At 36.5% G+C, this 16,601-nt stretch overlaps 2 protein-coding genes across 2 annotated transcripts in view; one reads left to right on the top strand and one right to left on the bottom strand.

Moving 5' to 3' along the window:
* MBP (myelin basic protein) overlaps positions 1-4,453 on the top strand; it is a gene marked incomplete at its 5' end in the record, with an annotated part of 21,690 nt that extends 17,237 nt beyond the window's left edge. The window contains 2 exon segments of the mRNA XM_010283135.1: positions 1-24; positions 2,669-4,453. The exon segment at positions 1-24 is cut by the window's left edge and continues 18 nt beyond it. Of these exon segments, the coding sequence (XP_010281437.1) occupies positions 1-24; positions 2,669-2,725 (81 nt within the window).
* Positions 4,454-7,823: 3,370 nt separating this feature from the next.
* ZNF236 (zinc finger protein 236) overlaps positions 7,824-16,601 on the bottom strand; it is a 76,797-nt gene continuing 68,019 nt past the window's right edge. Inside the window, exons 30-32 of the mRNA XM_010283134.1 lie at positions 13,058-13,187; positions 8,607-8,783; positions 7,824-8,180 (exon numbers count right to left, since the gene is read on the bottom strand). Coding sequence (XP_010281436.1) covers positions 8,053-8,180; positions 8,607-8,783; positions 13,058-13,187 — 435 coding nt within the window. The 3' untranslated portion in view covers positions 7,824-8,052. The remainder of the gene's footprint in view (positions 8,181-8,606; positions 8,784-13,057; positions 13,188-16,601) is intronic.

Below are 16,601 nucleotides of genomic sequence, written 5' to 3'. Positions count from 1 at the left end.
ACTCTTTCCAAAATCTTTAAACTGGTAAAGTACAACTGAACTTACTCCAAGTACAAAAAATTGAGTCCAAAAAAAGAGAGAAGCCAAACCTTTCCAGACTTGCCATGTTTGAAACAACCACATTTCATTAAAGCTTCCGAAGGAACTAGATTTGCATGGATAAAACAGAAGGTTACCTCATGGCCTAATAACTACTTACACGATAGGGAACAAAGGTAAAAATAGAGTCCGTTACCATCAGGAAAGAAGGTAAGTCCACAAAGTCCCGCAAAGACCCACACCAGGATCGGTGTTGCTACTGACCTCACAAATGGCCTGGAACACAGAAGATGAATGAGGGGACACAGCTTGCTGCTCTGGCTAAATTATTTAGGATACCCAGCAAAAGCAAACTGATGAGCTGCAGGACAGTAGTACAGGGCAGTGTTGGACACATACTGGGTTGAGATGCAGTAACAACTTGAACAGTCCCTGCTCGTTCCCACCCCAGGTGGAAGACCTCCTCCAGTATGTCACTGCAATGAGTTGTGACACCACATAGTTGGGCAAACTGGGAAACGGTGTCATATGACAAATAAACATTTTGTCAGATTATCTTTAATCTGGTTCAGTTCACCATTTCGAGTCACCACACAGCCCCACCAACACAGTTAATAAATGAGAACAGAACAGGGCGGGGGGGGGTGTGGGGTGGGGAATCAGTCGTGAGGATTTTTCACATTCTATGTCAGGAAAAAGACATGTGAAAAGCACGTCATAGCCACTGGCAGCTACTTTAACCAAGACTGTATTTTTCTTCCACGGTAGTGAAGCATCCACAGGTAACAAATCATCTAGTATCCTATTCGCACATGAAGGACACCATAAGCAGTAATCCTAACCTCAAGACAGAAGGTCCGAGATCCCATTATAGCAGAGCTGATCATCTCAAACTCTTACTGCTCTTACTCCCCAACAGGAGACAGTCACAGCACCACCAACTGTCACAAAAATACACTCTTCTCTCTTACTTGGTTTAGGGTAGGTAAAAAAACTTTCTTTGTAGAGCTGTTTATCAAACATATGCAGCACCAAGTGACAGATGACGAAACTCCAAGGAGGTAGTAAGAATTCTTGTGTTGCGATTTAAAAAAAGGAATGAGCCCTTCAGAGGCTCAGGTAAAAATCAAACATTTACCTTTTAAGTCTAACTTTCTTGCTGTGCACTTGTAGCTTTTTAGTGGAGTTCAGGTACATCAACAATACCGTGGCTATATACTGACGTTATTTGTAAAAATTCTTTTGAACATCTGAAAAGATCTGATAAAAATCTCTCCCAAAACTTAACATTCTCCTTTTTGCACAACCATCACAACTATTTTTGCTTGATGTATTTATCTGATGATATACAAATACCAGTTCTACTTTTCAGACAGCATTTTCTGAGCCATTATAACTTTTGGAACTCATATCAGAGTTTTGCTCAAGCACATTTGATTTAGACCCATTGATTATAGCAGGATGTATCGATAACTATTTCTTTACATAGTTTTACAGTCTTTTACAATAAAAATGATATCCATTCTTTAAGATAACTTGGAAAGAAAAAATGCCAATTACCTAATGGATTACACTAAATCTTCCTTGAAATAGTTCAGTAAAACTAAGGCAGGAGCACTGAAAGATGAGACAAATATAAATAAACAAAATCCCAAAGTACACATATGCTTAATTTTTTTGAAGTAAACAGTTCAGTTATCAGCTGATTACAGTAACAATTACCACAGTTTCCTCACATTTGTGGTTTTAAGTGTATCATTCAAGATTTGCCAAGAAAGCTGCTAAAGCTACTGGAAAATATACCCAGTTAGCCTAACCTTAACCTAACCTTAAGTTCCAAAATGAAATGCCAAAATTTCAGCTGGGATCATCTTTGCTATAAAGCTGCTGTAAGGCTTTCATAAATCTGCAATTGAGAAATTGTCACAAGTGTTTTTTTCCCAGTGTGTTGTTTTCTTATTATCTGCAAAAATAGGCCACGTTTCAGCCCTTTATATTTTCTTATTTTTTTCCCCTGTATTTGCATCTAAGCTTTCCATAAAAGACCTATCTTCAAATGATCACATAACAATTCACCCTAATAAATATTACAGAGTAAAAATTATTACATTTCAGTTCTTTCAGATGTGAGACTAGCACAACTTCTATGCAAGGTCTGGAGGTTTTGGTTGGGTCTTTTGGTTTTGGGGTTTCTTTTTTGTTGTGTGTTTTTTTGTGTTTGGGTGGGTTTTTTGGTGTTTTGTGTGTTTTTTTTTTAATTAAAATATACATACAGTTCCGAGGTAGCCATAAAAATGAAAATTTCCAAGAAGTCCAAGTAAATAAATTGCTTTTATTAGGAAGGCCAGAATATGAACATGCACCTACAAATAATTCATGAGAGACTGTCTAGCCCTATTTGAGAGATTTAATGAGGGTAAATTAATCCTATATGATAATCTATGAAAAGCAATCATCTCTCTGAAGTGACCATTCCAGTAATATTTACCAATATACTAGAGGCCACTGCAAGCCACCTACATTAGATAATATTTAAAATTTTCTTGTTCTACAGATCGATGTTTTTCAATTTATAGCCCCAAATATACGGTACCTTTTAATTAACTGAAGTCTGTTCTTCCCTCCACAGGGAGGCTCTGGGTCCCGACCTGGATCACGGTCTGGTTCACCGGTTGCTAGGCGCTGAAGCTCTAAGATGCCATCCAAGGATCATGTACTCTGCTTCATAATATAACTGCCTTAAAATTAGTAACAACTGCAACAATTACCTAGATAGATGCAATCCATTACTTAATGCCAATTAGATTCTGCATGCAGTAGATTATACGAACTTCTATTGGCAATCCCTGACCAACAGTTGAATGAAAGGAACACAAAAAGTAGCTTTACTAGTATTTTCCTTCTTTTATGTGAAGTAACAAGATCTCTGACTTTACTCAGTCTTCTTCAGGATGCCCTAACTGTATGCTGGACTTCATTATTTCTCCCAAGCACCTAATCTGAGCTCAAGTCTTCTGGTTTTGTTTTAGTGAACATCAGAATTACAAATAAAGAGCTAATGTCTTGGATACTGAGCACTGCTGTTAATGAATTTCTGAGACACTGCTGTTAAAAAAAAATCCACCATGTGCAGAAGTTGTAAGGACTGTTTATCCAAATACTTTTTTTGGTTTTTTTTGTTGATGTTTTGTTTTAATCTTCCTTCTCTCACTCACAGAATAATTTATTTTCATAACAGGATTAGGCAGTCATGGAAAGGTTTACCAAACACTGGGAGTTTAAGGTATGTGAAGTGTGGGAGGGGGCAGACGTTGTAGAATCAGTATGATGCAGAGCAATAGTAACAAGGAAATTCTTTCCATACCATGAATTGCTCATCGCATCCAAACCATTAGAATTAAAAGCAGATGAGGGAGAGAAAGAGGATTTAAAATTTGAGTTAGACTAATGTTAAGAAACAAGGGATATACCCAGAAAAGAAACATCTAAGATTGCACAAGTGACCACTGGACGTCACTAGTGCTCCACACACACTGCTGCGACAGCATTAACTCTGCAGTACAAGAAGTATGTAAATAAATATATAAACAAGTAAGTCTAATTTCTGAAAGAAAGCCCTTCAGTACTGGTATCTCAGATAGCCCTGCACATCTCATATTAGAATTTCAAATCTTTCTCTTGGTATTGCAGCAGTGTTATATTTGGTCGGCTCATCTTTTGCCAGAGTAACACCTGGATGCCTATTAAAGGCAGTGCACCAAAGCAAACTCATAGTAAACTACTGTGAACATTTAACTGTTGTACTGTAGTTGCCTTATAGAAATAAATTATAGCTGAGTTAGATTTAGATATTAATTATTCACAAATTACTAAAAGGAATGTGTGGCAATGGTATTTCCAACCACACTTAGGGAAATAAAAGGCTCTTCTGAATTGCACTGTTTTATTACTTAAACTTACTATTTCTTCAAGCTGTCATCTGTCTGATTAATTATTTTTTTAGTTTTAGCCTATGCATTGTAGACTACAGTTAATGCTTCCCAGGATGAAACTGCATTCCTAATAAGTGCCCAATAAATGTTACCTATAAATATGTATGTCAATTGCATTTCACATCTAAATCTACTGTAGGTTTAAATCAGTGTCCATTAATATGAAGCAATGAAAGATGAGAGGATAGAAAATACATAGAGACTAAAGAAAACAAAACCACCAAAATTATTAAGCATACACACACATATTACATCTTGTATTACCTACAATGGTTGCTATATGTATTTTTCTATTGTAGCTTCATTCAGATGTATACTCTGCAACGTAATAGTTGATTTAATTTGAATACGTATTGTTCTTATAGGAACACAGCTTTTAAAAATATTCATTAGTGAAATAAAGTAATCAACTTGAAATGAAACTTGGACCACTTTTGTCTTTCATAACAGAGAAAATCATATATATAAAGTTTGGTGGGTTTATTTCATAATTGACAAATAATGTCCAGATACCAGAAGGTGACACTTTGGGACCCAGGACCCAGCTGCCCACACACAGGCTTCTGGTGACATTGCTGGTGACTTAGTGTGGCCCACAAGGCTGACAATATGACACAGGATTTATGGGAGACCAGCGTCTCTCAAGTGGCAGCTAAAGGCCAGATGAGATACTGCAAAGCACAAAAAGCCTACATAGAGACCATAAAACCCCACCCTTCATAAACAAGTATAGCACAAAGTATCTTCTTTGAACAGGGTATATGAAAATCAAGTTGCTTTTAAAAGCAGCTTTCAAAAATGGGAAAGAATATTTAAGGTAAAAAAAAACCCAAACCCCACAACTTGAGAAATACATCTTTCAAAATGTATTCAAAATACTACTACAGAACTTATCCAAAGCTTCTTCCTTGCCTTCATCACTCTGCTTTCCCCTCTGTCATCTTTTCCACAGGCTGGAAGTGGCTTTTTTGGATTTACTTCTTACAGAAGAAAAGGTACGGTATTTTAAAGCATTGTTTTACCAACACAAGTCTTTGTCAAGAGATGAAAACTTCGACTGAAATCTATTCTTTTAATTACTCATTAGTAGCTTTGCCAAAACCCAGCAGTTTAAATGGCTATTTGGCTTGTAAGCAAAGGATTTTACCTGAAGTAAGAATGGACAACTGGTACTAGGAGCGTGCCATTTCTTGTGCTGAAGGAATGGACATAAACCGAAAGAAATACTTGAGCAGACACAAGCTGAAAGGCCTGAGGCTAGCGTAAGCCTGCTACTGCATCAAACCAAAATGAACAGAGGCATTGCTAAGCGCTGTTCACTCATCCAGTACGCAGTCTGACTCTTCAAACAGGCCTTAGAACAAGATTTCTTTCTGTTTCCTAAAAAAATGCATCTACTTCAACATTCCTTTGAAAACATCAACATATTGATTATAGTGTCTGTATTGGTACTGAGCATCAACAGATACACTGCTCTGAAAACCTCCAACGCAATCCTACCAAGGAACATGGGCTATGAAAACCTCTGTCAGGATACTCAAGAGTGAATTCTTGAAGTTCATCTTGAGGAGGATGCAGGGAAACAAATCAAATGCCATGTTCCAAAGAAACTTTTTTAAAAGTCTATTTACTCTGACCAGACTCCAAGTGCTGGAGGAGTAGCAAACTGAATTCAGGAAAAACTTCAGGTGACTCCGTAACTCACACTGCTTATTTAACACTTCCAAGACTTACAACACACACTCATTGCCTCTAATCAAGACATAACACTTTTGAGAAGTGACCAGTTAAAACTGGCACTTTTTTACTCACGAGAGTTGCATTTAGCACATGCTCACCGAGTATCGACCACTACCAGTTTTCACATGCTGGCAAGGCAACCACAGCTAGAGCAGACCAAATACTTTCAAGCATTCAGGAATCACGTTCCCATTATGAAGGATGGATTTGCATCTGGATGTGACCAGCTGTAAATCATCATCTGCCAAACTGTATTTGGCAACCTCTGGGAAGTCTCATCCCCTGTGCAGCAAATCAACTCCAACAAACTTTGCTGTGCATTTACACAGTATTTTCTGAAAGAACAGGGAAAAGGCTTTATACACGGTACACACAACACAGCACATTTTACTGTATTATTACAGATAAACAGGGCACTATGCCATGGGGCCAGTATGCCTTCAGACAACTGTAAGATATAAAGTCTGTCATCAACAGCTGAAACACTAACAGTCTGTCTGGAAGGAAAGGCACTGCTGGAAGAACTTCACATATATTCTTTAAATGTAATATTGAGACACGCATTTCTGTTGAATGGAGTTTTTAGAATTTCCTAGAATCCAGAGTCAACTGTTTAAAAAAAAATACAGGGAACAACATTTGGAAAAAAAGTAATATTATTTAACATGTTTCTGAATTAAATATTCCACATAACAAAAGTGTTATTTTCATGTCACCAACTATATTACTTATATACATATGTCGAAGAGTTAACAAAAGAATTAAGAGATGCCCTGTCAAAACCAACAGTGGTTTCTTGCTTCAGCAATCTGAAATAACTATCATAGACAAAGTATAGACAATATTTACAAAAAAAGGGCTTTCTGGATCTGAGAGCAATTATCTTTCAGAAGGTAAATTAAAATCCAGCTGTGTATTATAGTACAACAAATCCACCACTGATCTAGAAGTACTTGAGGCAAACCGAAAAGATGAACTTCCTGTAACTGGGATTAGTATTTACAAAATATACTGATCAGCCACACAGAGGCTCATATAACTTTAAATATATATATATACATACAAGCACACATATATATATCTATATATATGTAACATATAAATAAAATTCAAAAGAACAAGGTAAAAATAAGAAAAGAGCTTCTGTCTTTGGAATGTCTAAAAGATGACTATGTTTTTACTCCAGTGTTTCTTTGTTATGAATATACTTTACAGGTGGCACCTTTCAAAGCATTACTTAGTCAACTAGGTAGTTTTGCTGAAACAGCGATTTAAACAACAACAAATAAAAGTAACATATTTCCAAAATTCACTAAGAAAATAATGAAGAATTTACAGATTTGAAATCATAACTGTTTACAGCACTGGGGAATATGGTATAATATAGATGACCTAGTGTGCATCTAACTTTCTCACTGCTAATACAAAATTGTATGTTTACCTCCCAGATTTAGTATATGGCTGTGTTTTCCACAGATACTGAGATATGTACCTGCTGATCCAATACAGCAAACAAAAGAAGAGGTTTTCATTGGAACCTCTTCTAGTTTAAATTCTCTTTAAATAATTATTGCTGAGTTTAAAACCTCAGACTTTTAATGTAAAAACTAACAACTAACTGCCTCTGTGGTTGGAATGGAAATGAACATGCTCCCTCTCAAGAGTTTAACTCAAGAAAAGCCTTAAGCTCATGGCATTTTATTTTTTCCAACAAATTCTCAAAACATACTAAAAAAAAAAGCTTAAAACAGAAATACAGCATTTTTCTGTGCCTTGTAAAAAAAAACCCAACCAAAACTATTTTATACTGCATGCATCTACTCTGTAACTTTTTGTTTTCAACCTCAATTGTTTCTTTAAACATGTAAAAAAAAAAGCTGACCAACAGTTTCATGGTTTTCCCATGAAGTTATTCTTCACCTCCTTTAAAAATGGGAATCATTCTATTCTGATATAAAGTTCCAGTTTATTTTTCAAATAGATATACTGGCTGTGAATTAGAAGATGAAACTGTATACAGTATTACCTGAGTTCATTGATTCACAGACAACTTAGCACAGACTAAATGATGTTTTCCCAATATTCTTCTACAAGCTTAAAAAAGAATGATTCTTTTAGGTAATTTTTGTAAATAATTAAAAAACCTATAATATATTATTCTATTGTTAATATTTTCAATGCTCGAAGCTTTAACTGTAAAAATCCATCTTCTACTTCTCTGAAAATTTGTTTAGAGAAATTTGAGTCCCAGAAACATTTTTAACTTTCAAATTTTAAGGTGTCATCGAAAAACATTGCCTATACTTTGCCATTCATTTGAAGATTCTTGTACCACTTCTTCTAAATTCAGAGCCCGACTAATATCTTCCCCTTCTTGTTCTTGATGACTAGCAGGCTCTTGTACAGGACCTACCAAAGCACAAGAGAAAAAGACAAATGAGTATGATTTGATGTATAGTGTAAGAAAAATGCAAATACAATGCTTGGGAATAAAGGAATCATGCTGGGAAAGGTATTACACAACTATTTCAGATTCTGTAAATTCATTAGATGCTTTTTACAAAATTAAAAAAAAAAATCTCACATAATTGATCGTTTTCCTGTAATAGTTTTGAACTTTTTATTTCTGTACTACAGAGCTCCACAAAAGAAAACAAGGAACCATAAGCAGTAACCAAACTCTGTTTCAACCTACTTTTTGGGTTGCATCTTCAACTACTCTGCCCTTTGGCTATTAGTGCCTAATTCTGCAGTAACTTAAGGGAAGCGTTTTGTGCTTTCCTAGTAAAGCATATTGCTTTCTGCACTCACCATTACTATCATTACGCTACATACCAGTGTAACCATGAGCTCGTTTCATATGCAGTTTCATATTGCTTTTCTGGGTAAATCCCATTGCACAGTAATCACATTTATAAGGCCTCTCTCCTGTGTGCTTTTTCATATGGACTTGAAGAGCACTCTTCTGGTTAAAAGCTTTTTCACATAGTGTACACTGAAATGGCCGTTCCCCTTATAAAAAGAGAAAAATGTCTTTAATCATTTCAACATAAAAGTACAGTTCAGAATTCAGTAAAACTCATCAAGATGACCTAGAAATTAAGCAGGCATGACCTTTTTCCTTGCGACTTTCTCAAAACAGTGTTATGGCTCCATATCATCAGCAAAACATCCTAAATTAAATATCAGAATATTTACATAAGTCCTAAACCACTGATACTGTTAACTTTCCTATCCAATTTATTGTCTAATTATTTAATAGAGGTGTAAAAATCAGTTTACCAGTTTGACTTTTCTGTACTCAAGGGGACCATCACATTTTTACATCATTTACAAATAACATAGATAAAGCAATATTCTAGAATTCACAAAGCTGATGTTTGTAAGAAACTGGAAAGCCAACTGTGTTTAAAAAAACCCCCAAACCAACAGTTCTGGTACATGGGACCTGTGGTCTCCTATGCCAATAGCTACTAGTGATGCCCATATCTAACCAAAGCAGGCATATTCTTCCAAATCTGCCAGAATACTACTAATTTCTAAATATAAAAATATATTAATTACAAAAATATTTGGAGAATTTATAATACCTACTTTGCAAAACCAGACCTTTGCTTCAACACTCAACACCACAACCTCTGACATTGCTGTATGTCATTAAAGATTTCTAAAAGCACTTTCTGAACTTAAAAACACACTTTGTTATTAGTTAGCACAATAAAGCACAAGCAGGAGTATAAATACTTTTCCACAATTTTCTTTAAAGCAGCAATTTCTCTCCTCCTTCATTACCTGTATGTTAGTGTCCCCACATGCATTGTAGCTTCCATGCTAAATACAACTTCTCAAAACAATCATTAAAAGATCCTTTAAAGCACAGGAAGTGTTCTTTCTATTTCTGTTAACAATGACTTCACCAGTTTGAAGTGAAACCTAGGTTTCCTCAGATACTTTTGTCTCCAGGTCTTCTAGTCTGTTAAGATGAACAGCCTTTTTGGTGTTGTGTAATGTATTACCACCTAGCTTTTTGGTAGAACCAGAAGAATCTGCTTCCCTTTAATTTCGGGAACATTTCTCCAAACTGCTCTTCACTAATAAATCTGAATATACAAGATATTTAGAGCTATTCAGAGAAACAACATGTTTTCCTTCTGGCAACTGGTTCAGTAGGTACTGCCCATGAGAAATCATTAAAGATGTCTGATCAAGATAGAAATCACAAACATTTTCTCACAGATCATACCTTTAGGAAAGCAAATCAGTTTAGACTTACATTAGTCTTATGTAAGAACACCCATCTAAAAACTGCTGTGCAGCACATTTTCACTCTTTTGGTCTCTAAGTGATTTTTAAAAGAACATTCTCTTCTGAAAGAATGACTACCATGTGGATTGACTTACTATTTCAACAACATCAGACAACAGTAATATAAAAATGAATTTAGTATGGATTGTTACAGTTTGTGGTGCATCCCTAGCACATGAGCACCCAAGTACAAGAAACCCCAAAGTATCTGAGGATTTACTGAATAAATTATAAGTCATTCCAAAATAGAAAGAATTCTTCCTATGATGGTACAGATTTATGAGAAACAGATGTATAAAGTGACTCTGCTCTGTTCCCAGCCTTCCTGAAGTGCTCTGTGTGTATTACAATGGGCAGCATGAATCAAAGCAGGGAAAAGGGAAACTGGTCTTTCCTGCCTTCAGATTACTTTGAAAGCTTTTATTCTTAACCAGAACATTACCTTTTTTAAAAGTCTGTATTATTTAAGTCAGTTATGCAGAAAGCAAGTTATTGGGGAATTCTAAAGACTTTTAATCTCCTTGGATTTTAACTCCTGCATCTCTTTTCCTGCACCCAGTATAACCACAACGTTCCTTTCTACCACAGTAACCACAAAGTGGCTCTGTTCCCCTTCTTCAGTTATACTCTCAGGAAGAGCAGTCACCATTTCTCTTGGGGCAAGGGGTGGAGGGAAGAGAAGCATAAGCAGTCAACACATTAGATGAAAATACAAAGGGTCAGCAGACACCCCCTAACATCTAAAAACAGCTCTAATGGATCAGATTAAAGTTTCCTCCCACAGTCAGATGAGAAAACACCTTCAAACAGTTGGTAGGAACACCCCTTATAAAACATGCTTATACATACCCATAGTATGGTAATTGCAGCTAGTAGCAATTGATCAGCGATGAATGCTGCTAGCTGACAAATGGCTGCAAATACCCATTACCCTTATCAAGAGTTATTACTTATTTACCAGAAGTTAAGTTTGCTGGAAGTGGATGACCCAGCCCACTAATACTGAAGTCCATCTTGTCACACCTGCACTGAAAACTTCCCCTCCTAATAGCCTCTAGTAGCCATAACCAATACATATCACTCGCACTACAGTATTTCACAACGTGATACATAAGGATCTCATCCCTTCCCAGCTCAATGATCACCCATGTTCTTCATCTGCTTTTTATGCCCAGTACCTCCCCTATCTATACATGCCTTCTCATTGCAACATCTCTAAACCTGCTCTTAGGATTTCCAAATCTCAGAATTTCCTGAGCAAAAAAGACTCAAACCATAAATTCACCAAGCTCATGAGTCCTCTCTAGCCAACCTCCCATCCCTTCCTGCTAGAGAGTTCTCAGCAACTGAATGGAATGTGTAAAAAAGTCAAGGCCAGCAGAGCCTTAAACATAGACTGAAACTTTACCATACTAAGCGCTTCACAAAAAAAAGCAGAGACACACATCCTACCTTTAAGAACTTGCCATAAACATAAGAGAAAAGAAATCAGCAAATAGACAAGTCTATAAGGACACATTAAGAAAATGTAAATTATCAATACTGGCAGTGATCCCAAGACATCAACAGCCTCTCAGATGTCATATAGACACATGAAAAGAGTTCAAAGATACTACTGAATAAACATTTACATCCCTTCCAAATATTTGGAACAGCATGGCAGAATGCACACATGTGTGTTTATTTAAGACTTCATTTGTCAAAGCCAGAGAAAAGAAAGTTTTGATGCATGAAATGAGAGCATGCACAAGACACCTGGATACATAGGCAAGCCTATATTTCAGAGATGCAATACTAAAAACTGCAAAACTGAATCTGAGGGTGCAAAGTGAAGACCCATTCAAAGATGAAACTCCAATTATATGCCACAAGACCGGCAAGTGACACTAACCAGGGAAAAATTACAGGGTTAACAAGATAACTTAAAGAAAGAGATTAGGAACTTTGCTTTAAATGCACAAAGAGCAGCCGAAAGCTGACTACCAGAAGTTGATATGGGGGAAAGAGAAAGCTCTGGCTGACTCAAAGAAAGTTATCCTTTTTTGGGAGTCCTTTTGTGCTACAGCACATCCAGTCAAATTCTTTGGTCCTCTCCAGCTTAGTAGCAATACAGGTAACTTTCCCCTTCCCTTTTTAACTCTAGCAGCCATGACAGCTCTTTACTGGTAGCAGTGATATGGAAAAGAGAGAAGTTGTTTTGGAGAACTGACTCATATTTAGAACTCATGTTCTTAAGACAACTGTTCCTAAGATACAGAAGGTGAAGGGGAAGGCAGTTGAACTATCCTATGTACAGCTTTCAGCTTGTAGCAGGGCAGAAGCTGCAACCTGAAAAGCACACTCATCACAGAAAATGTGTGCTCTCTGTGAGAAGTCAGTATAGACTTTTTGTAGAGTAACATTTGAAGAAAATAAGCAGAAAAGAACAAAACAAATTAAAAGTACTGGCATTAGAAACAGATGAACTGAGCAGTAGTTCAATGACAATGAAGCACTGCATAGAGCAGTCAGTATAAGCAGTCAAGACTATCCCTTATTTAATGTCACTAAGCACACCCACTCATTTGCACATTCTCCTATATGCTTGAAGAAGATCATATTCAGAGTCTTTACACTACTTCAAACAAAGCTTTAAAATATGCTTTTATTAATCTGTTTCAAAAAATGACAAACTTTTAGATACAAGCTCATGCATTCACATTACCATTGCAGTGCTGCCAGTTCCAAAATATGGAGAAGCTTAGTCACACCACTAAGCATCACATTCTGGCTTTAAACAAAACATCACAGTTTCTGAGATGTCAAGTCTCCTGTTTCTCATTTTGATTTCTAAACTCTTTGGGTTAGAAATGTACTTGTTTTTTTTAAGCTTAAGTTGATACTCAAATGCAATTACCTGAAACCATGAGCAAAGACTCCAAATATAACATCCATATATTAATGAGAAAATCTTGCGAGATGAAAATAATTTCTGATGTTACCTGTGTGAATGCGGCTATGTCTTTCCAGCTGACTTGGCTTAGCGAAAGCTTTTTCACAAGTATCACACTTAAACACTCTAGGCTTCTGGGAACTCAGTGAAGGTCCAGCCTGATGGGTTTGCATGTGTTCCTAAGCAAGCAGAGGAAAAAAAAATACATTCAGACCATTTAAAAAAACTTGAGTATTTAACACAGAAATATATCCACACTTTCAAGAAAAAAGCAGAGGCTCTTAGTCATCAGCAGACAAGCTGGAAGAAGATGGAAGTCTGCATAATTTTTTTTCTTTCAAATGAGAGGTTGGTTTTGTATATCAACTCTTTGTAAGGGTAATGCATCAGTATCTTTACATTTTGAAAACCTCTGTCAATAACTGTATGCATTGCTTTTTTTTTGGCATACATTAGTCCCTTCTCTAATTATCTGAAACAAAATAAAATTAAATAAAAAAACAAAACACCAAACCTCTTGAAATGCTTTGTTCAGTTACAAACATGGATTTTGGACAACTGTGCATTCTGTTAATACTGGATTTCTCCCCCTCCCCTCTACAGTATCCATCTCCTCACCTTGCCTGATACACAGGTATTCCTACTCGGCAGCTGAGTAAGTATCATTGTAAAACTACAGACCTCAGAGAGGACTATCACAACATACACACATGCAGCTGCACAATGTCAATGTGCAAACAGAACCACTTCACAATGAACTCTTAATTTAAAAAAAAAAAAATCACTAAGGTCCTTACAGGTAAGAAAGTAGAATGAGGGTATGACATGTTTTATCTTTATCAAGAAGCATTAATAACAGTCCTGACTTCAGTGTTTTTAATTCACTGTTTCTGGGCCCAGAAGTTTTTCAAATTTAAAGGAGTATCTTATGTTATTTATTAACTTTTTGATTTAAATCTCTCTACTAATACCAAGATACAATTCAGAGTACAAAAGAAAGCAAATACAAAGATATTTAATTAAAAAAATCTAATCAAGAATTGTATGTGAAACAGTACTGTACTTGTCCAGTTTCTAAAATGTGTGTGGGTATTCTTCTCTAGCTTATTCATTACAGACTAAAGACTACTAATTAGTCTTTACTACATCTAAACAATGAGCCTTCTTCATATGTATGCTCACTCCATGAACTGAAGTAAATTGTCTCTGCAGAATTTGTTTTCACTAGAAAATCATGAGACAGCTACAGGGAAGAATATTATCATAGTAATTATAATAATATAGTATTATAGGGAAATAAGAAAAGGTCTTCTCAGAAAATCACCGGAGATTCATAAACCACAGCTTAGTTGGAGATGAAGAAAATCTTTTGCTTTTATCTTGTTCATTACCTCCTAAAGCACTGAAAGGGTAGAAGCAGGCTATGACCGACTCCAGAAAAAGTACCTGAAACTGGCTGCTTTTTTCTGTCCACCATAAAAAAAAAAAGCACCCCAAAAGCCCCTCCCTCCCTTTTCTAACTGAAAGCAAACAGGAGAGCATCCAGCTAGCTGCCACAAAAATTTCTCTATCACCTTTCTCCGAAGAAACAATCTATGACGCAATTCTGTTCCACTGATCTGCCAATCCCTTATGCTTTTCCTGTAAAATATCTGCTTTTGAAAATAGTTCATGGGAATAAAATGCTCTGAAATGCAAGTACTTCTTCATGCACATACTAAGTATTTCTTCGATTGTTCATATCATGTTTTACAAGTTTGTGCAATTCTCATATTTATCAGATAGGAATTATCTTGGGGTCCCAAACAAGCATTATCTAATTAGAAAATAAGAATAGGAAACCTTCTTTAAAAGGGCCCTTTACCCTCCGACTTGTACACTAATATGCAATTCTTCTGCCCCACTTATCTTGAAACATGCATTGTAACTGCCTCTGAAAGTAAGACAATAAAAAAGTTGGTTTCATGCCATTGTTTTAATAAGATCACAACCTCATTCTATTTTCATCTTAGAATGATGTCCGTGCTTTATTTACTATTTACAGTCACCTTGCATGTATTTCCACTAACGATATGGAATTGGACAGTTTAACTATGGCACATGTCTTAAGATTCTCTTCTCTGAAGCTGTAAAATCAGGACAGCTGCCAACATCAGAAGGGGAACCGAAGACACTGCACTGAAAATTTTTTGACACCGGGGTGGGGTGGGTGGCAGAGGTGTTCGTACGTAATATCTAAAGCAGCTTTTCTTGTGGAAAATTGTGAGATTGCTGGAACTGATGGCTTTGGGAAAAAAAAAATACAGTTAAATACTGCAATTTAAACATTGGCACCCTTAACTCCTACTGGGTGTTTCTGGAAAGCTTGAAGTTTGGCAGTGGTCAGTACAAAATGAAGGCCTTGAGTGAGAGCACTGAACCCTTCCCAAAACCCTATGCCAAAACCCATGGTTTCATTTATCTTTAACTTCCTGTTAAAGGCTGCTCACAGATGATGTTCTGGAATATCTTAATGAAGAAAAGAGTTTGATGAAGAGGTGGAATTTGTTTTTGGACATGATTGACAAGTAGTAAATGGAACTGTCTTTGTTTAAAACATCCTCTGCTCCTCCTCACCAGAAGTGAAAAACGGTGATTTGGAGATTCCTTTTGACTTTCATCATCAGAAATCCTGGATTGGGTTTGTACAGGATACAGAGAAAACCCTCCTGAAATAAGATTTATCAGCTTTCATAGCCACTAGTTGGACTGATAAAATTCAAACTGTTTACGCTGGTCAAAAAAGGGTCATAGTACTTCCACAGGATCAGCTGTATCAAACTGCAAACTTCTGCCACATTTTTGATGAAGTGTTCCAAAAACTCAGCTGGTCACCCTGCTGGTTTGTGTATGTCTGTATACATATATGGGAAAAGAAACTGCTGAAACTTCCTCATCATCTGGTGAGGTTCACTCTCCAATTTTTACATATACATGCAACATTATCCTCCTTTCTTAGAAACTAACAAAATGTGATCTTGTGCAAACGCTGATGTCTTTGAATCTGAAGGTTGAAAATGGTCCACTGCACTGAGCAGGAAGTGTTTCCTGGTATAACGTCGTAGTTTAAAGAAGCATCCCAAATAAAGCAAATAAGGCTGTCTTTCACATCAGAAAGTACCCACTCAAGAAGTCAACTTTCAAGTATGTTTTTCTATTATCACCCAAGCTTCATCTAGCAAGCAGGTTTTTGTCCATGTTGTTCCTCATCTGAGTTGAACAGCAGATTTTTTTCAGATCTCTTTTGCAGAGGAAGTTCATACAATCATAAAATCATTTAGGCTGGAAAAGACCCTTATGATCATTGAGTCCAACTGTAAAGCCAGCACTGCCAAGTGCACCACTAAACCATGTCCCTCAGCACCACGTCTACACACCTTTTAAATACCTCCAGGGATGGTGACCCAACCACCTCCCTGGGCAGCCTGTTCCAATGCTTGACACCCTTCTTGGTGAAGAATTTTTTCCTAATACCCAATCTAAACCTCCCCTGGCGCAACTTGAGGTCACTTCCTCTCGTCCTATCACTAGTTAGTTGGGAGAAGAGACCAACA

This window comes from Phaethon lepturus, unplaced genomic scaffold, assembly GCF_000687285.1.
Source record: "Phaethon lepturus isolate BGI_N335 unplaced genomic scaffold, ASM68728v1 scaffold173, whole genome shotgun sequence".
In the NCBI taxonomy this organism is placed as follows: Eukaryota; Metazoa; Chordata; class Aves; order Phaethontiformes; family Phaethontidae; genus Phaethon; species Phaethon lepturus.
The sequence above is the reverse complement of the archived record's forward strand: the minus strand, read 5'-3'. Positions and strand labels throughout refer to the sequence as shown.